Genomic DNA, 19,383 nt, shown 5'->3' on the forward strand with positions numbered 1-19,383 from the left:
GCCTTCCCACTTTTATTCACAAGATTTACTTGATTGAACTGCCATGGAAATCTCACTCAATTCCACATGTGAAGGACATCACTGGCATAATGACATCTACTGTTTGTATTTCATGCACTTTCGTGCATTTATGAAGCACTTTTGTGTGAATTTAAAAGGGCTAGCTAACTTCCTAGAAAAGACAAAGCCTTTAACCCAAGATCCGTAGTAGAATCTCTGTTATGTCCTCCAGAAGTTCACACAGGGTAGGTGATACGTATTGCTGCCCATACTGCCTGCCCCACTTGGAGGTGAAGTGCTAGCCCGAGGCACCACTACTGTCTAGAATAAAGATCTAGAAAATCACCTGAGTATTGTTTGTAATTTACAAGCTGCCAAAGCATCACATCTGTCTCTCCCTCTCCTGCAACCCCCTAAATGCTTTGAGTGCTTCACTGAGAGTAAATAGTAGGCCATATTCTTATTGTTTAATACTTTTTTTTTTTTCTGCTTAAGGGTTGTGTTGTTTATGAAATTTGAAAATTCCGAGGTTCAGACTCCTACTTTTAGATTAATTTGAACACATTTAGTAGTAGAGAAACTTTTTTTGACTTCCCGTGTTACGTTCTTTTAGCAGTAGGAAAACGAAGAAAAGCTAGATTTCTGTTGCTGTTCTGAGGAAACTCATGAGGTGTACAGTAGTAAAAGATTTAAAAGTGAAGAAAAAGAAGTACAACTCTGATACTGTTCCTTATCCCATGGTGCCCAGATAAGAGAAACTTTGGGAGGAAGAACAGGAAAAGCCCACAGAGCCCGTACCTCCTGGAGATGGTTTTCCTCGAAGTCTTTTCTGGAAGCCTGGCCCTCCCTCCATGCTCACCACTTAAGATGGTGACGAAGTAGATAGTGTAGTTTGGGGGCTTTTGTAGGAAATGTTCTCTAAGAGCAGGTAAATTTAGACACTTAATTCCTCTCCTTTCCGTTTGCATCAGACGATGTCTCATTCTTCCCCCATCAGCCTCAGCGCCCTGGGCACATGTGTTATCTTATGGCCCCTCAGAGCCTTTGGAGAAATAAGTGGGAGCATAAATAGGGGATTAAATATATCCATGCACTGGTCTTCTTTCTCCAGGATGGTGCTGTGAAGAAGGATGGAAAAGATCATGCGTCAGAGCATTTTAGTGGAAAAGTTGAAGACATAGAGTCTTCATCCGGGGCCCTCGCTTCATCCTCACTCTTGGCTAAAATGAGAGCTAGAAACCACCTGATTTTGCCAGAGCGCTTAGAAAGTGAAAGCGGGCACCTCCCAGAAGCTGCTGCTCCGCTGCACTGCAGCGCAGAACACGATGACCTTCTGGTGGAAATGAGAAACTTCATTGCCTTTCAGGCCGAAGTTGATGGCCAGGCCAGCACCCGGGAGATACTGCGGGAGTTCGAGTCCAAGTTATCAGCATCACAGTCTTGTGTCTTTAGAGAACTCTTGAGAAGTCTGTGCACTTTTCATAGAACTTCTGCTGGCGAAGGCATTTGGAAACTCAAGCCAGAGTACTGCTGAGCAACATTCCTTTCTGGACTTCTAGTTGACTTTTTCTGGTGAAAGCATTAATTATTTGATTATCATGTTTGTCAGTGGAAGTTGGCTGTATTTGATGTTTACTTTGAATGGTAGCTACCTCATAAACAAAACTTTAGGGAAGTAGAAATTCTTCTCCAAAACTTAAGTTTTAAAAATACCTGGGTTGACTTTTTTTCTTTTTTTCCGAAATGAATTATGTTATAAAATCAGGGACCTAACCGTTAATCCTTGGAGCACACTTGTTCTTTTACCCAGAAGATGCTATCAGGGAACACATTACTTGTTACTCATTGGAAGTCTATAGACTAGAACTTGCAAGAATTCTTGTTATTGGTGCTAAAAACATGTCTTACATTCAGTTAGACCTGTTCAGGTAATCAGTTCATCAGTAGCTATTAACAGTATCATTTGAGTACCTCATTTTTAAATGCTTAAACTGATCATTTGCCACTCAAAAAAGAGATCACATTTGTTACCTTTTGAATCCTATCGATTGCCTTTAAACAATCTTCCATTAAGGTACTGTTAAATTGGCAAGTTTTTTATTTGTAAAGCATGGAATAGTTTGGTAATAAGTGATGAGATGTGTTATTTGCAGAAGGTTATAGTTTTCTCAGTTTAAAGTTGCTTTATTTTAAACAAAGGGCACATTTTTCCTCCTACACCGACTCTTGGTTTTAGGAAAATGAAATGTGTTATCTTTAAAAAGCAAAAAGCTCAAGGTTAACCAAAAGTAAGTACAGATAAAACCACCAACACATACCAATGCATAGAAACATCACTCCAGAGCATACCCAGATATACCATCATCACCACATGGTGACCACCATTCCAGCCTTTTCTCTGCTTCCATGCTGGGAGGGAACCTTGAACATTTTTTCCTTAACTCACTGTCTTCCTTTCTGAGGATGCCGGTAACTTTCTGTCAGGCTTCACTGTTCTCTTTCCTCTGTCTAGTCATTTTCATCTCTCTTTTCCCTTTGCATTCACCGTGACTCTACAGTTTTAGAGGTTTGGTTTTCATCTGCGTCTGTTTCTGGTTGTTGTTTATGTGTTTAGAGTTCTGTTATGGTGGTGTTTCGATCCTTAGTTTGTTTTCTTACCCTTGTTTTTCTTTCCTTCTCACTGTTATTTTTATCATCTCAGCTCTGAAGTCTTGTTTTCTTAAATTGACTGGATTTCTTTAGTGTCTTCTAGAACTGTCATGGTCCAGTTTGTTTGTTTCTTAGATTTGTTTTCTCTGGCTTGCTGTTTTCCCTCTTTCTGATTTTTCTGTGTTGTGTTTGCCTTCCTCCCATCTAGCTCATGCTGAAAGTGAGCAGCTGGGTCCAGATCTCTTGTGTGCTCTTCTCCGCCACTCAAAGAGGAGCGCTCTGGGTTTCAGAGTCGAGGAGAGGCTCCACTAGGCAACATGAAGCTTTTGATTGAAGACTTGGGTTTTAGTTATGTTTTCTGAGATTTTGTTAAATAGCTTGGCCCGTGACTCCCTCCCTTTAGACAGGAGATGTCATAGTCAGTCATAATTTCCAGCAGGATTTTCTGCTTCTTTTTCTGGATTGTGGCTTGTTCATTTCATTCAGTTTTTAGAGTGGTTTATTATTAGAGGAAGAGGATCCTATCATCTTCATTCTGCCATCATTGTCTAGAAATAATAGACTTTTACACGGGTCAGTACATCCTAGACTTGACTACTTGGCTCAGAAGGGAGTCAAAACTCATGAATTTTGTTTCTGGGAAGTTCTTTTTTTGTTGTTGTTATCTTTAACCTATAAGAAAATTGCATCCCTCTTGTTCTCAGATTAAAGTACTGATGCTGTTCATGAGTATGAAGTGCTTGGGCATCATATCTCTGTTGTCTGAAATCTAAAGTCTACTGAGCAAGGGAAGTTGTAGCCTTCTCTTTAAGTAGAAAATGCTGGCAAAAGTTATGATGCGGTCACATGGCGATGGTCTTCACTCCCAGCCTGTCTCAGCCCTACTACCAGCTGAGACCCTGGGTAGTCACTGCCTTGCCTGTGTCTCAGTTTGGACATTGGTAAACTTTGTCATCATGCCTCTGGGTGGAGACACTTAGAGGAAGATGCTCCGAGTATCATAGTTTTAACAACGTAGAATAACTTATTCATTTAGATGAAAAATAATTTTTGGACCTTTAAATCTTTGTACAATGTAAATAATGTATTTAACATGTTATATTGGTATTAAGCTACAATAAAGGATTTTAAAATTTTGTGAAATGTGAAAAATTCCTTAGTTAAAACATGATCACTGTTTAAAACATTTCAAGCAATACTCTGCCTCCCACTCCTCTTGCTCCTGTTCCAGAGATAAGTACTATATTTGGTGTGTATTCTTCTAAGCTGTTTTCTATGCCTTTGCAGATACATGTGGCAGCAACTGCTGCTATAATGTCCATTTTTCCCTTCTCCTTTCCTGCTAAGACTCCCGCCTTTTACCTGGACACTAAGGCTGCTCACTTAACACTCTGCTAAATGGTTAATTGTGACCACGTGACAGGCAGTGGGATGTGAAGAGAACGTCCAGACTGTGCCCTGAAATAAGAAATTGGGTATTTACTTCGCTCAACATTCCCCTCTTCTGCTGGCCACCTTGCCTTTGGGAGCTTAAGCAGTAACACAAAAGGGTCAGAGTTGTGTGCTGAGGATGGAGATTCTGGCCTGCCAGTCTCAAACTGCTTCCTTTTCACCGGTTACTTAAGAGCAAAATAAATTCCTGACTTGTTTAAACCACTATCTTTTTGAGTCTCTTTGTTACAGCAGCTTGTTTTGTTTTACATGTGATTTTACAAAAATGCAATTATTATTATCCTCGTTATTTAGCAACTAACTTCTCATTTAACGTACGCTAGACACTTTTTCATTTTTCTAAGTGTAATTCTACCTTCATGGAATTGCTGGACTTAAAATTAGTTGGGTTTTTAAATTTAATGGATGTTGTGGAACTACCTCCTTCAATTCACACCCCATAAAAGAACTAATTTCTCCGCACTCTTGCAAACAGTAGCCCATGTCAATCTCAGGAGTTTGTTTTCTGAGCCAGTGTTGTGGTTGAAAATACCTTGTTTTACCTTGAATTTTTCTGATTTCTTATAAAACAAACATTTCCATTTGTAGATCCTCCTTTACAAGTTCCCTGTTCATGTTATATTTACCTAGTTTTACTATAGGTTCTTTTCTGTCTTAGAGATATCTCTAAGACAGAAAGGCCATTGTTGCTACTAATATTGAATAGTCCACTCTTTTCTCCGACCATTTGAAAAATGCCAAATTTATCATATGCTCACTTGTCTGTTTCTGGGTAGTGGATCTAGATTCTGTTCCCATGACCACACATTTCACTGTCTGACTTGGTACAGTGTTGTGCTATCTATAGACCAGTTTCCTTTCCTTCTCCCCCACCGCCGTTGTCTTATTCTTGCGCATTTTCTGTTTCAGGTGAAACTTAGAATCAGTTTATTAAGGTCCACTAAAATCGTGTTGCTCTTTTGATTGAGATTGTATTAGTTTATACATTAATTTGAGGATAATAGACTTAAATAATATAGTTTTTGCCGTTAGTATCATGATAGGCTTCATTTTATTAGAGTAATTTTAATAACTTTCTTCAGGTTTTGCATAGTTCATATTAGGTCGATTCCTAGCTATTTTATAGATGTTCCTAGCTATTTTATAGATGTTTTGTTAGGGATTTTTTAACTTCTACATAAAGATATGGAGAATTAGAACAGAGGACTTTATGATATTATACAGAAGTTTTTAATTTAAATATAGTCAAATCCAGTTTCATTTTGTTTCCTTGAGAACCCTTTTCCTAACTAAAGCCATGATTACATTCTCATAAATTCTCTTGTAAACTCCATGTGGATAGTTACTTTTTCTAGCACCTTTAAAAACTGTATTTCATCCTTTCCCTCCTGATTTATAAGCCTTCATCTATCATTATACCTAATTTCCATGTAATTATGGGAATATTTCTGGCCTCTGTACTCATGTTAAATTGGTCTACTTACTTAATTTGGCCAATAACCCACCATTTTAATCATTGTAGCTTTATAATTGGCAATCATAATGTAGTAGAATGATTACCCTCATCTTCTAAGAAATTTCTTGGACCTTTGTTCCTAAGTTTTGGAATCAGCTTGTCACATTTGGATCTTGTTTTTGAAATTGTAATGACTGTACAGGTTGCTTGCAGAGGATTGTTTACTGAGTTTCTCAACTGTGAATAGAACACGTCACTCTATTTATGATACATATTATAAAGACATAATTCCATTGTCTTTCACTTACATCTTACAAGGTCATGCACATCTTACATTTATTGCTAATTCTACAGTTTTGCTATCATAACACTTTAAGTATTCCATTTTTTAGTTTATGAACTGGAGGATTGTTGGATTTTACATATTGGTCTTATATTTAGCAACCTTGCTGAACTCTTTTATTAAATCCAATAAGTCTATAAATTGTCCTGGATGTAACAATCTTGTCAGCTGCAAGTAATGACAATTGTATTTCTTTCATTTCAATACTTATACTACATATTTCTAATATGATAATATATTTGACAGTGATTGGCATCCTTGCCTTATTCCTGACACTGAAGATTAAATTTCCAAAGTTTTACCATTAAACACGTGGTTGCTTTTATTTTCTGGCAAATGATTTTTATCCGTTAAAGAAATGCTCTTTCCAGTTCTGGATCCAGTGCTGAATTTTATTAAATGCTTTTTCTGCATCTATTGATTTAATTGTGTTGTTTTTCCCCTTTAAATCTCTTAGAGTTGTAAAGTTCACAATAATTTTCCAACATTAAAACATCTTTTAGACTCCTAGAATGGCAGTGTGAAGGGCTCTGCAGAAGTGCAATCCAGAAAAGGACTGTAACTGGATGAAATTCCAGAAGACAAACACCCCTCCCCTCCCTGGAAAATTTAATGTTTTTGGAAATAATCCTAAGGGTATATTGTAAAGAGACAGTCAAGAAATCTGCTAAATATTGGTGAGAACAGCTAAAATCTGTGACTCCTGACAGACTATTCCTTCCCTGCTTCCTCCCCGTCTCAGTGTGATGACAGATTTATAATCCAGGTAATCTGTAATCCAAGAAAATGGGGTTCCCTCTCTCAGGTTCCAGTCAAGGAATATAGTATCTCCTGGGAGAGGGCCATGCATTAAAAGCATTCTGGCTTGGGTCTGCTTAGCAGAAAACCATGACTTGCTCATTTGGTTTGTCTTATAGGGAACTGGTCTGTATTAAATTTACTTATCTCAACACAGCTTACTTCTAAGTCTCAGGTTCTTTATATATAAGATAGGAATAAATACAGCACCTACTTTATGGAGTTACTGTGAAGACTGGTTTAAGATAATGCAAAATATCAAGTGTCTGGCATGTAGAATGTTCCCAATAAATGCTAACCACTGGGGGAAAAAAGCATTCAGCTGATAAGAGCCAGAGTTTGGACCCAGGTTGTAGGGCTGCAGGGCCATCCTGTTTGATTCCTGTTTGGATCCTGGCATCTCCAGGTGTCTGTCTGGATCTGGATGAAGGCCTCAGCCAGCAGCTTTCTGTTCTTTGTGGTCCTGACTGCAAACAAAATGGGCATGTTGCAGAGGGACAGCTATGGCAAGGTCAACCGGAAGTGGCCAGGGAAGAGAACACGAACCCCTTGCTTGTCATCTACACCAACAACAGGGGCAAGGCGCCCCCCGGGGGACTACCCAGCCCTGCCTGATGGTGAGGATGGCTCCACACTCAGCCCCAGAGAGCGAGGGCTCTGTTGGCAGTGCACAGAGTGTCTCAGTCCCTCTGACAGGCAGGGGGGACATTAGAGATGAAAGCCGTCTGGAACTAGCCCTTTGCACGCTGAGAATTTAGTCAGAAGCCTGAATGAGCAGGACCAAAGCATCGGTCTGCAGGCCACTGGCCCAGATGGAGTAGAAGCCGCATTCAGAGTCCTTCCCCAGCCTTCGCTGGACTCTGACCCTCCCCGCTCTCCTGATCACTTCCCCCGCAGGGTCCTGCCTGGCTGGCCAGCATGCAGCTGCTCAGGCTCCACTCCTGCCACAACGACCTGAGCCCAGTGGCCCAGGTTCCAGTCCTGGCTGTTTTTCCGTCAGTCCATCGTGATGGAGGGAGGGGGGAGGGGGGACTGGCAAGGCCTCATTCTGCCCCAGCTCAGTCCCTCCATGGCTCTGAGGTTTTATCCTCCTCTCTCACCTTTTGTGGGGCTGGAACCTGCAGAGCCACTTGGCAGTCAGAGACCCTGGTTCATGAGTCCCCCAGCTCCCAAATATCCATATCCCCATCACAGACAGAAGCTTTATCATTTTGCAGTAAAACCCAACTGCATAGGCCCATGTCTTTGGGAACACTGGCTGTCTGGAGATCCATATGGGAATGGATTCTTTAGGTCTGCAGAGCCTTCTGCTGTTTTGCTATGGACGTGCCCTGACAGCAGGACAGCTCTGGGTATGTCTGGGCCCCTCTAGCCTGGCAACAGTTTGTTGACTGAAGATGAAAACACACCCATACCCACTTTCTTCAAATAATCCCCTGTCTGTGGTTGGCAGCGAGCAGACAAGCCTCTCTCATGCCTCTGTTCCCCTCCATGTTTTTGTGTGACCAGAACCAGGGTCAGGAAATCCCACGCAAGGCGGGTACCTGCACCTTCCTCCCAGGGCTTCAGCTCTTGCAATGGTCAGGGGCAGTTTGTGAGTGGCCAGATGTGGCTCTGCAGGCAGAGTGTCACCTGAGGGAGGCCTCAGCTGTCTCCACGGTCCATCCACCTTCTCTGCAGCTGACACTGCCTGCCCAAATTCCTCCATCCTTTGAGGAGGCAGCAGATGCTGAAAGCAGTCCTCGCTCATCCCGCTCCTAGACTGACCCTGGCTTTAGAAGGTGAACATGACAAGTAAGGCAAGCCGTCATGCAGGGAGCCTGCAGGCTCCTCTGTGTGTGGTTTTTCTGGATAGTTCCTTTCCCCTGAACTCTCTCAGTCGTGCTCCAAGGCTGTGTTTTCCTCCTCCTGTCCCCTCCTAAGCAGAAACAAACCTTTGATGGATCCAGGAGCCTAAATTCACTAGAATAGAGGGAGTGTCTGGGAAAGCAGGGAAGAGGGCGTGCAGGGCGGAGGGAAAGTGATGTAGGTGATGGTGAGAATGAGGTCCTCCTGGGTGCTGGGGAGGACGGTGTTCCTTCCTGAGTAGCCAGAGAACCAATGCCTTAAGGAGGAACGAGGGCTCTGCCTCCCCCAACTCATCTCAAGGGCAGTGACGGGACAACCTTGCTTCACTGAGTTGAAAGCCCAGAGCAGGTGGGATTGTCCTGGGTAGACACACAGCCACTGCCGCACAATAAACTAAGAATATATACAACACAGATGACAAACAAGGGGAAAATCTTACTGTATTTAAAGCTCTTGCAAATCATCAGTCCTCCAGTAGGAATCATGAACCTTCCAATAGGAAAGTAAGCATGGAATACTCAGACCCCTCTAAAAAAACCCCAAAGAAATACATTACAGTAGAAGCAATATAAGGTTCCCTGGGGGCTCAGCAGTAAGGAATAAGCTTGCAATGCAGGAGATGCTGGTTCAATCCCTGGAGAGGGAAATGACAACCCACTCCAGTATTCTTGCCTGGAGAATCCCAGGGACAGCAGAGCCCTGAGGACTAGAGTCCATAGGATCACAAAAAGTGGGACATGACTTAGCCACTAAGCAACAAACAGAATATATGTACAATAAACTGTTTAACCACCTAAAAATGAAAAAAAAAAATTAAAACAAGATGCCATTTTTGTTTGAGGCTTATCAGACTGTCAGAAAGTATTTAAAAAGTTGTCTGCTGCCTCCATGAGTATGGGGAGCAAGCCAGGCACCTGGCCTGTGGGAGCTTCCATCGTCCCCGTGGGTTGTGACTGCTCTCCATCAGGCAGAGAGGCAGCCATGCAGCTGCAAATGAAACTTCAGGTAAGGCTCTCACTCACCAACACCTCCGCACTGGCCTCCCCTAAATGATCTCCTTTCGTGCACCCTCACCATAGTCTCACTATGGCTCATTAAACAGCGATAATTAAAACAAAATATATTAGATTTGTGTATCCTGGACTTTGTAAGGGAATGAAGTTTGCAATGGTGCTGCTGCAGAGCTAGGACTGCAGGACCCAAAATCAGCAGAGTAATTAAGGGGACATTGCCCATTGTTGTGCAAAGGTGCACTTCTCAGGGGTAATGAGCTCACCCTGGGGGTGGGAGTCCTGGCTGGGGTGGGGGAGGGGACCAGAGCCTGCTGGAAGCTGGTCCAGCCAGGGGAAGAGCTTTGAGTTTGTTCGGTTAACAGAATGCTTGTGTGCCAGGTGCAGTTCTAGACACTGAGATGCTCTACTGGGCTTGCATGCTAGCTGGGAGGTGGACCAATAAAATGTGGGACTGTGTTGATGGCTAAGAAGGAAATTAAAGCAGGAGAAGAGCTGAGAGTTGGGGATGTGGGGAGAGTTCTGTGGTGGCCCTGGGAGTCTTCTCTTGAAGAGACGACTTTGAGCTGGGAATGAATAATGGGAAGGCCTGAACTTTGAAGGTGGGAAGGCTGCGCTGGGGACTGGGTACAGGAAGGGTTTCTCTGATTGCCCTGGGTGAGACCATTAGGATACTCCCAGTGATCTCTTGCTCTTCAACCTCCCACCCCTTCACTCCCCTCCCCATAAGCAGGTAAACCACCAATTTGTATAATAAAAATCCTTTGCCCCGTCTGTGGGCCCACGTGGAGCCAGAGGCAGAAGCATCGGGAAAGGCCCGTTCTTGACCTGGAGCTGCCTGTGAGGCCCAGGGTGGACCCCAGCTTCATCGGCAGTGCCCACCTGGAGGAGAAGGCATGCCCAGGTCTTGCAGGAGGTATCAGCTCTATCCACTCATCCATCTGTCCATCCGTCCGTCTGTCCTGCAACCAGAAGACATTCACACATTCTGAGTCACCACTCTGTGCCAGGGCTTTGATGGGAGCAGGCAACACCCAGATAAATCAGCGGGGGCTTCAGTCTTCCTTGTGAAGCTGTCTGTGCCGGACTTCCTGCTGGAGGAAGGAGCGAGTGTCTTTGCATTTTGGTGCCACCTAGTGGCAAGTCATTGGCTCTGGCTTAAATCAATAGGGGTGACTCTGTGTTGGGGGACCGCCATGGGACGTCAGGATAACAGCAGCACTCTCAGAAGCTTAGCCAGTGGGTAACACTTCTTCGCCAGCCCAGTCTGAGGAAACTGGGCTGAGCCAACTGGGGACAGAGAGAGCCCTCCCCCTTCCCCTTTTCTGGTCCCCAAGATGGGGTTACTCAAGGTTTTCCTTCCTGCCTTCCTCCCACTTCCCCTCTTCTCCTTTTAATCTGAGCTCATATTTTCATCAAGTCACCAGTGCTGACCTGTGACCCAGGATGTATGGCCATTCTGTTGGGGTGTGAACAGAGGCCCCATCAGCTGATGGCGGCCCTGGTGGTGGAGGAGCCGAGGAGATTTGGGGAGTCCTGAGGACCTCTGTTTATGCCCCTGCTCTAGGGAGAAATTAGCCAGCAGGCTAGAGTGCTAGAGTCCCGACTCCCCTGGCATTTGACCTGTGACTATCTTCCTCCTTAGCCTGGGAAGGAAAACCCTGACCTCATGCCTCTCCCAGAACCTGCCTACACCGCCTTCCAGCTCCCACCCCAGTGTACCCTGGCTTTGGGTTTCCTGACAGTGTCCACAATCAGCCTCCCAAGGGTCTGTTTAGGGAATCATGGTCTTCCATGCAGATCGTTCCCTGGCCTGTGAGTCTTTCCATCTGACTTTCTGGGCTGTCCCTGAGACCCTGTCTGGTTTCAATGTTGCCACCCAAGACTAGAGAGGGGCTGATGCAGGCTTGCAGGATCTGTGTTACAGTTTTCAGTTTGGGGTGGTGGTCACTGATGTCTACCATTCATGCGGGCTGGTCTCCTTGGTAAAGGATGGAGAGTTGAAGGGTGCTCAAGGTAGTGAAAGTGAAAGTCGCTCAGTCATGTCCAACTTTTTGCCACCCCATGGACTATACAGTCCATGGAATTCTCCAGACCAGAATGCTGGAGTGGGTAGCCTTTCCCTTCCCCAGGGGATCTTCCTAACCCAGGGATCGAACCCAGGTTTCCTGCATTGCAGGCGGATTCTTAACCAGCTGAGCCACAAGGGAAGCTCGCTCAAGGTAGAAGGGAAGCCAAAAAGAAAAATATTTAAGTGGGCATAGGCTTTCACAGATTTGGGAACAAGTACAAAAGACTCGGGCTTTCCAGGTGGCTCAGTGGTAAAAGAATCCTCCTGCTACTGCAGGAGATGCAGGTTTGATCCCTGAGTTGGGGAGATGCCCTGGAGAAGGAAATGGCAGCCCACTCCAGTATTCTTGCCTGGGAAATCCTATGGACAGAGGAATCTGGTGGGCTACAGACCATGGGGTCACAAAAAGTTGGACATAGCTTAGGGATTGAATAGGCACGAATGACTCTCAGGAATCTTCAATATGTTTATTGCTTGTTCAAGCAGTTTGTCTACTGGAAAATTTATCTTAAGAGAAAAACAATGGCTGTACGAATGTTCCACAACAGTCCCTCAGTGAAACAGCACTGTGGCAGATACTGACAGTTGTCCCCCAGTGTTCACTCTCCTTTCTCCCAGGATAACAGACCCTGTGATATTCATCTGGGCACATGGATGTCTCCCTACCAGCTGGGTGGGGACATGCTCCCGGCCACAGGGATGCAAGCCGAGGTAGCATGTGTACCGTCCAGATGCTGGAAGGGCTGTGCCCTCCAATGAAGGGTGTGCTACCAACCCTGCTTCTCTACCCTCCCTGCTGGCTGTGAGGCAGATGTGGAGAGGGTTCTCTGGGCCACTTGGACAAGGGCCACACCTGAGGGATGGTGGAGAAAGCAGATTAAAGGGAGCCCTGCCACTTCAGAGAGGAGAGCCATCAAAGCAGAGTGGACATCCACACAAGAGGGAAATGCACTGTCTCGTTTAAGCCACTGTTAAAGGTCTCTATCCCAACAACTGAACATATATCCTAACTGTGTGTAAGAACCACTAAGAATATTGTGGAAGAACATTTAATGACACAGGAAGACATTCACAATATATTGTGAAGTGAGTAAGACCCAGGTAGTGTTATGGTCCCACTTTCGTTCTTTAAAAAGTATACATAAAACAAATTCATATAAAACATCTGTAAGCTCGACAATAAAATGTTAATAATGGTTCTTTTAGGTTGTAACATTGTGGATGTTTTAAATTTCATTGTCCTATGTGCTTTTTAAAAATTATCTTCACATTTAATTCATTGATTTTTCCTTTAAACTCTTTTTTCTGAGGAGCAGAATAAAAGGAACCTACCACTTCAAAAAAATCTATTCACTTAAAAAATCTTAGAATCTATTATAAGTTCAGATGCCCTCAGATGTCAGGGAGAAATGATCTTTGTGTAAAGAGACCAGTGTTACAAACAGGCAGGGTGTGGACCTTGGTCAGTGGTGTTCTGTACAATCGTCTTCACATTTCAAATGTAATAAAACAAAGCCAATATTGATTCTGGTTAAACAACAACGCAACAAAACTTTCACCACAATAGCCAGGTGGACACCCCTTCAAAATTAAAAATTGAGGATCTTCTCCCTCTCCCCCGTTTCTTCACTGGTTCCTCTCCCCATCCGAACTCTATTTCTTGGTTAAAGGGGCGAAGGTGGTGAGAGGTCAGAGCCCACACAGACAATCTTGGGAGAGCTAAGGCAGATAGGGCATCCCTTAGATAGGACAGAATTTAGCACAGGCTTTGCCGGTTAGGGGCTGGACCAGACAGAGGATATTGAGGGAGAGGGAGGGAGGGAGGGAACAGGGAGAGAGACAGAGAAGATGCAAAAGCAGAGAGGCTATTACCCATTCCCCAAACCCACCCCTCTTCAGGAATGGGGCCTCACACGTGCTAACCTCCACCACCACATCTATGGAGCCTTTTACCATATCATAAAGCACTTCTTCTGAGATGGGAATCATTTATCTGTTGCAGATGAGGAGATGATGTTTAGGAGCTGGAGAGCAGCCTGGGGATTTCAGACATGAAACACCACGTATATTCTAGTACTGCGGGATGTGAAGTGGGGAGAGAGAAAGCTCTCAAATGATTTGTGAGTCAAGTTGGGCAACACAGCCTAGGAGAAGTGCTTTCCTCCTGTAAGACTGCACCGTGTGCCCACTTTGCTCACTATTATCTCAGAAGTGACTGCTTGTGCCTATTCAAAAGCCCCCTGCAACAATTAGTAAGAGATACAGGAGAGAGGAGACAATTGGTTGGCCCTTGATTCATGTACTTATTTGTGCCCTAGCTTATCCCAGGGAACATGAAAGACACAGACCAGCACTGCAGGGAGAGGCATTGGTTGCCAAATGCTCTACTGATGTCCATGTCCTCCTGAACTTGAACCCGTAGATCTTGTCTCATTCTTATGTGTTCTATATTGCATGTCTAGTAGTAGGTACTAGGCATTGGGCTAAGGGCAGAGAATGTCATGATGAGCCCACTCTGACCTGTTCTCTGCCTTCAAGACTTTTAGTCTACTTGGGGAGACAATATTAGAAAAAAAAAATCACGCAAATAAACAAAATTAAAAGATTTTAAGCATAGTGAAAGAAAAGCCATCTCTTGCACAACATGGCTCTCGGTGAGCAACTGTTGGAGGAGTGAGAGGTGAAGAAGAGGAAAATTGGAGCTTCAGCATGGCATCAGGGAAGCTTTGTGGGAGCCCCCCCCCACCTCCCCAGCAAAGCTGAGCCTTATCCATCACTGCTTCAGCTGCTGTCCTGCAGCAGCTGGGCTCAGCCTCTCTGGCCGGGACTCTGGACCATGCGGCTGGGGGCTTGGGAGGGGGCAGACTTGGGGAGCAGGGGTCCACCCTTCCAGGGTACAGCCTGTCACTGGAACCTGGACTCTAGTGAGCTCTGCTACAATGGTTATGAGAGGCTTTCCTGACACACCAACCTCCTTGATCCCTGCGGGTCTTGTGTACAAGTGCATCCCCTGAATGCACCTGGCACACAACTGGGACTCCACAGCTGTTTGTGGAATGAATGAAAAAATGGATGGATAGCCAGGTACATGGAGGATGTCTCCAGTGTGTATCAGGATGTCAAGCTGAGCCTTGTCACTCACCAGGCTGGCCTGTGGGGCGCTGTGGGCTGATAGGTGATGGGGCAGAGTGGTGGGAATTGCCTGCACCAGCCTTGCTCAGACATCAGTCAGGTTCATTCAATAAATATTTATGCTGAGATTTAAATGGGTTCTGAGAGGCTCCCACTGAGTGAGGCCAGCATGGGGGGAGGGAGGCAGAATGGACCCTACTCTTGGAGTGTGCTGAGAAGTTCTGCTATACACCCAGGGCTGGTCCATGCTGGGCAAGATGATGGTGAACCGAGTCACAAAGGCAGAACCAGAGAGTATGAGCAGAACTGTGAACTGGGTGTGGGTCAGGGACAGTAGGTTGGAAGAGGCGGGGTCTAACCACAGACAGGAGTGGGCTGGTCAGAAGAGAAGGGGGAAGGTCCTCTAAAGCCAGGTTTGCAAGCATGTCACAGAGAAGTCACAGTTCTGAAGCACCTACTAGGTGTGTGTATGTGAGTGTGTGTGTGTGTGTGTGAGATAGAGAGAGAGAATAAGGTACTGATGTTCTGATGTACTGATGGCCAGCCAGATACTGAAAGGCAGGCATTGTCAATCCTGCTTTGTAGACAAGAAAGGGGTTTAAGAAAGTTAACCCCAAGTCTGATTACAGACCTGCTCCCTTCCCACCGTAGATGTTTACATAATTCAAGTCTATTAGAAATTAGAAAGCTTTTATAGTGCTTACTAATATTCATGTTGCAAACATTTTATTTCTTTAATAGTCATTTCAATTAAATTCTGCACATTTACTGAACACTTAGCATGGACAATTGACTGTGTGTTTTGTTTCAGGAGAAACATGTCTTATTAAAGAGGGCCAGTCAAGAGCACACGGCTTGTGGCTGGGAGATGGACTCCAGTCCTGCTTCTGTTGTCAACCAGTTTGTCCAGGTGCCACCTCCCCACTCCCCTTTAACTTTCAGCAACTCTGTTATTTTATTCTTATGGGGAGAACTGTTTTACACTGAAGGGTTGACCTTGAAAGTTATTTGTCCTAGAGGTTTATTGGTGAGATCATTTAGATTTGGAGATAGATCTTTCTTCTATTTTAGGCTGGATCCTATTTGAGATTTCCTTGGATTGATTTCATTTTCTTTTCAGCAACTTATTATGATGTCTTTAATAATAGCCAGCTACAATTAACAACTAAATGTTGCTAAAATGATTTTGCTCCAAGTCAGTGACTCCAGTAGATCCAGCAGAGTAGTCCTGGATGTTGGGATCTTAGAAATTGATTCCTGTAGGTTCAGCTTTAGGACATATCCCAGACTATGGTCCAGCTCCCTGAGACTTTCCCTGCAGCAGGAATTGGGAAGCAAGAGGCTGAGGGCTGATACTGAGCCTTGTCAAGACTCTTGGGCTCTGGTGTGATGGCCAAGACACTGAGGACTGAGGGGAGACTTGGTTGTGTGCTCTGGGCAGAGAGGGTGCTTCTCCATCTGAAGCTGCAAAAGGATGCACGAGCATCCTGGGAGCCCCTCCCCCAGCAGGAGGTGGTCTATATTATGAAAGCTGCCCTTCTAGAGAGCTCTCTAGGGCAGAAGAGAGAAGACCAGTGAAGCCAATGCCTTTCAGAGTGGTACCAGATGGTGCCAGTTTCCCTTCTCCCTGCTCCCTCCCATTTCCTTTCCTATCCAAAATCTCTAGAGATTGACTCCTGCGGCCAGACATCAGGTCTGTGTCTCCTGCTCCTAGCACAGAGGGGTTGCTAGATAAATGTTTACAGAAGTGGACTGAACTAGACTCTGAACCTCCAGGGACTGTGGACTCTGTCTTCCTTCATATACCCCTTTCCCATCCTAATATTTGATAAGAATGCATTAACAGTCTAGAAATTATGCTAGACTCACACAGAATTTATGTCAGAGGTAGGAAAGTCAAATGTCTGCAGGAACCTGGTGGGTCACACAAATATGAGAGGCGACCTGGAGGAAAGTAGAGTGGAATAGTAGGAGTTGTAGGCAAGTAGAGTTGACACACCCAGTCTAAAGGCACTCAATTTGAATTTCTAAAAGATTTCTGTTGGCCAAGTAAAACACCTCTGATACAGCTTAAAGGGCCTTGGTTTAGGTTTTCTAGCCAAAGAGGTGTGTGCTGAGTAATACTCAACAAACCAAGCAAAGAAGCATGAAGGGAAAAATGTAAGGAAACAAGCTTGGTAGACTGGCAGATGGGGTAGGAGAAGGTGCCAAAGAGGGACTCTCCCCATGGTGCTGCTTCAGCCCAAGGTGGACTCCTCTTGGAGACAGCCAGAAGAGGCATGTGCCATCTCTAAGTGTCCAGAGCAGCTCAGAGTAGCATCTCTCCAAAAATGTGGCCCCCTCGTGGATCGTAGTAGTGGCAAGACAACAATAACAATAATGATAGTGTAACAGTTGTAGAAAATGAGTGCTTGTTACATGCTGGGCATTGTTTTCAGCATTTCTCCCCTCCCCTTAATTGAAAAAGATAGACTTTATTTTTTTAGAGCAATTTTCTATGCATAGCCTCCCCATTACCAGCGCCCCCATCAGATGTTACAGGCAGTGAATCTACACTGATACATCATAATCACCCAGAGCTAGGAGTTTATATTAGGGTTCATTCTTGGTGTTGTACAGTCTTTGGGTTGTAAGAAAAGTAGTGTGACACGTATCCATCACTGTAATATGCAGAATATTTTCAGTGCCCTAAGCCCTTTAGTACTGTTTTTAATCTTCCCACCAGAACTTGAAATAGGCATTTTTATCACCTCTTTGTGTAGAAAGTCATGGGGGTCTTCAAAGGGCATGTGACCTGCTCATTCTCACCTCGCTCATGAGGACTGGAGCCTGCTTGAGTGACAAGCACGCCCAGACTCTTCAGGCAGCGGGCCTGCCTCCGGTGCAATGCTTTCTCACCTTGTGAGGATTAGGCAGACTAGAGCCAGGTATGAGAGCCCCCAAGAACCATATGGGAATGCACTTTGTCCTGCAGTCATTGCAGGTGAAGTTATTGGAAGCTGGTTTGTATTTAAGTAGCTGCTCTTACTTTTACATGACAATAAAACTAATGAATGATAGGAAATTTCCAAGATAATAAAATGCCTATCTTTTCCTTGTGTGTGTATGTGTGTGTGTGTGTGTGTGTGTGTGTGTGTAGGGGTGTGTGTGTGTATATATATCCTATTCATAGTACCCTGTTCACCTGGAATTTCAATTAGCTGCTATTTCCCTCACTTATTCCATCATGTTTGGCAAACTAAACTTTCTTGGCTGGCCATTTCCAAAACTACAAATGACAATAGATTTGCAGAGGATGTATGGGGTCCCTACTGAGCACGCATGTGCTGCACTTTCTGTCTTGGGAAAGCTGTGTGGCCACAGGGAGCTCCACCTGAGAGGCTTTAAAAAATTTAAACAGTGAAACAATATTACAGATCATCTGGACACTTTGAAAACTTGTAAACAGGAATTCAGTTTGTTCTTTATTTTTCCCTGAAAATTGAAATATTTTTATCTGCTTGACCCCATTGTTATGGTTTTAAACTGTGTTTACTGAAATTTTTTTCTGCTAAAGAAAGTTTTGAAAGGGAGGTTGGAAAAATCTCTTTGAGTACAGCTGAAAAGTCAAATCCAACACAGTGCATTCGGACTCAAAAGATGTTGACAGTGGTGTCTCCAAATGTTTTTCCATTTTCCTAAAACAGAGCAAATGATAAGAAATAAATACCATGTGTGATGTTGGAGACACTGACCTGGCATTTCAACCCCCTACATTTTTTAAGGATTTGGAATTCTTTTCAGGAATCAATTAAAAATAACTCATAATTCAACAGAAGGACAATTTAGGGCTTCCAGGTATAGATGTTCCAATTTCCAGCATTTTATTGCTGCTCTCAGTATTTTTGCAATGACAGTTCTCTTCATAGAGAACAAGCTTAAAATTAGAAAAATCAAACACCCACTAGAGAAAGCAGATTTACTCTCTTATTAATTGATACGGAGATGGAAAGCTACCATCACCTAGACGGGAGCCCAGCTCATCCCCTGCAGACATTCTCAGGGGCCAGAGCCTGGGTCAGCAACCGCCCACTCGGCCCAAGCTGAAGTTGTCTGTCTTTTAAGAGCGGAGGCTTGAATTTTCAGTGGTAGGGATGCGCTGTGCTGGGGGCACCGCTCTGTAACAGCTGCACACAAATCTTAGGGTGTGTGGTACTGTCTTCCCACTTGATTTTATTTTTTTTTAAGTGAACAACCTTGAAAGTTGAACTCACTACTCTGTTCCAGCTTCTCTCTGCTCTGCTGGACAGGAGGTAAGGTAGCATGCCTGTTTAGTAGCTAGAAAATGATTCTTCGAGAGAATGAAGTCTGTGGCTGCTGTGTATTAAATTCAGAGAAGGAGCCTTTGAGGACCAACCACACAATTGCATCCTTCTAGAGACTGGAAGCAACCCAGGTGGGAGAGGGGAAGGCTGGCGCTGACAGAAACTGTTGAAATATGACCCGTGGTGGTTTTAACTTTAAATAAGCATTTCCGTCCTAATAGAAGCCCCCTCTAATGTCTCCTGCAGCTTTGATTTTGGAACACGTCACATTCCTCATTAAAGCAATCACTGTTAAAACATAAAGCAACACAGGATTTATT

At 44.3% G+C, this 19,383-nt stretch overlaps 1 protein-coding gene across 1 annotated transcript in view; it reads left to right on the plus strand.

The window, feature by feature from the left end:
• Window positions 1–6,313, plus strand: part of ERCC6 (ERCC excision repair 6, chromatin remodeling factor) — a 72,443-nt gene extending 66,130 nt beyond the window's left edge. Inside the window, exon 21 of the mRNA XM_043476336.1 lies at window positions 1,112–6,313. Coding sequence (XP_043332271.1) covers window positions 1,112–1,534 — 423 coding nt within the window. The 3' untranslated portion in view covers window positions 1,535–6,313. The remainder of the gene's footprint in view (window positions 1–1,111) is intronic.
• The last annotated feature ends 13,070 nt before the right edge of the window (window positions 6,314–19,383 follow it).

This window comes from Cervus canadensis, chromosome 8 (assembly GCF_019320065.1).
Source record: "Cervus canadensis isolate Bull #8, Minnesota chromosome 8, ASM1932006v1, whole genome shotgun sequence".
Lineage (NCBI taxonomy): Eukaryota > Metazoa > Chordata > Mammalia > Artiodactyla > Cervidae > Cervus > Cervus canadensis.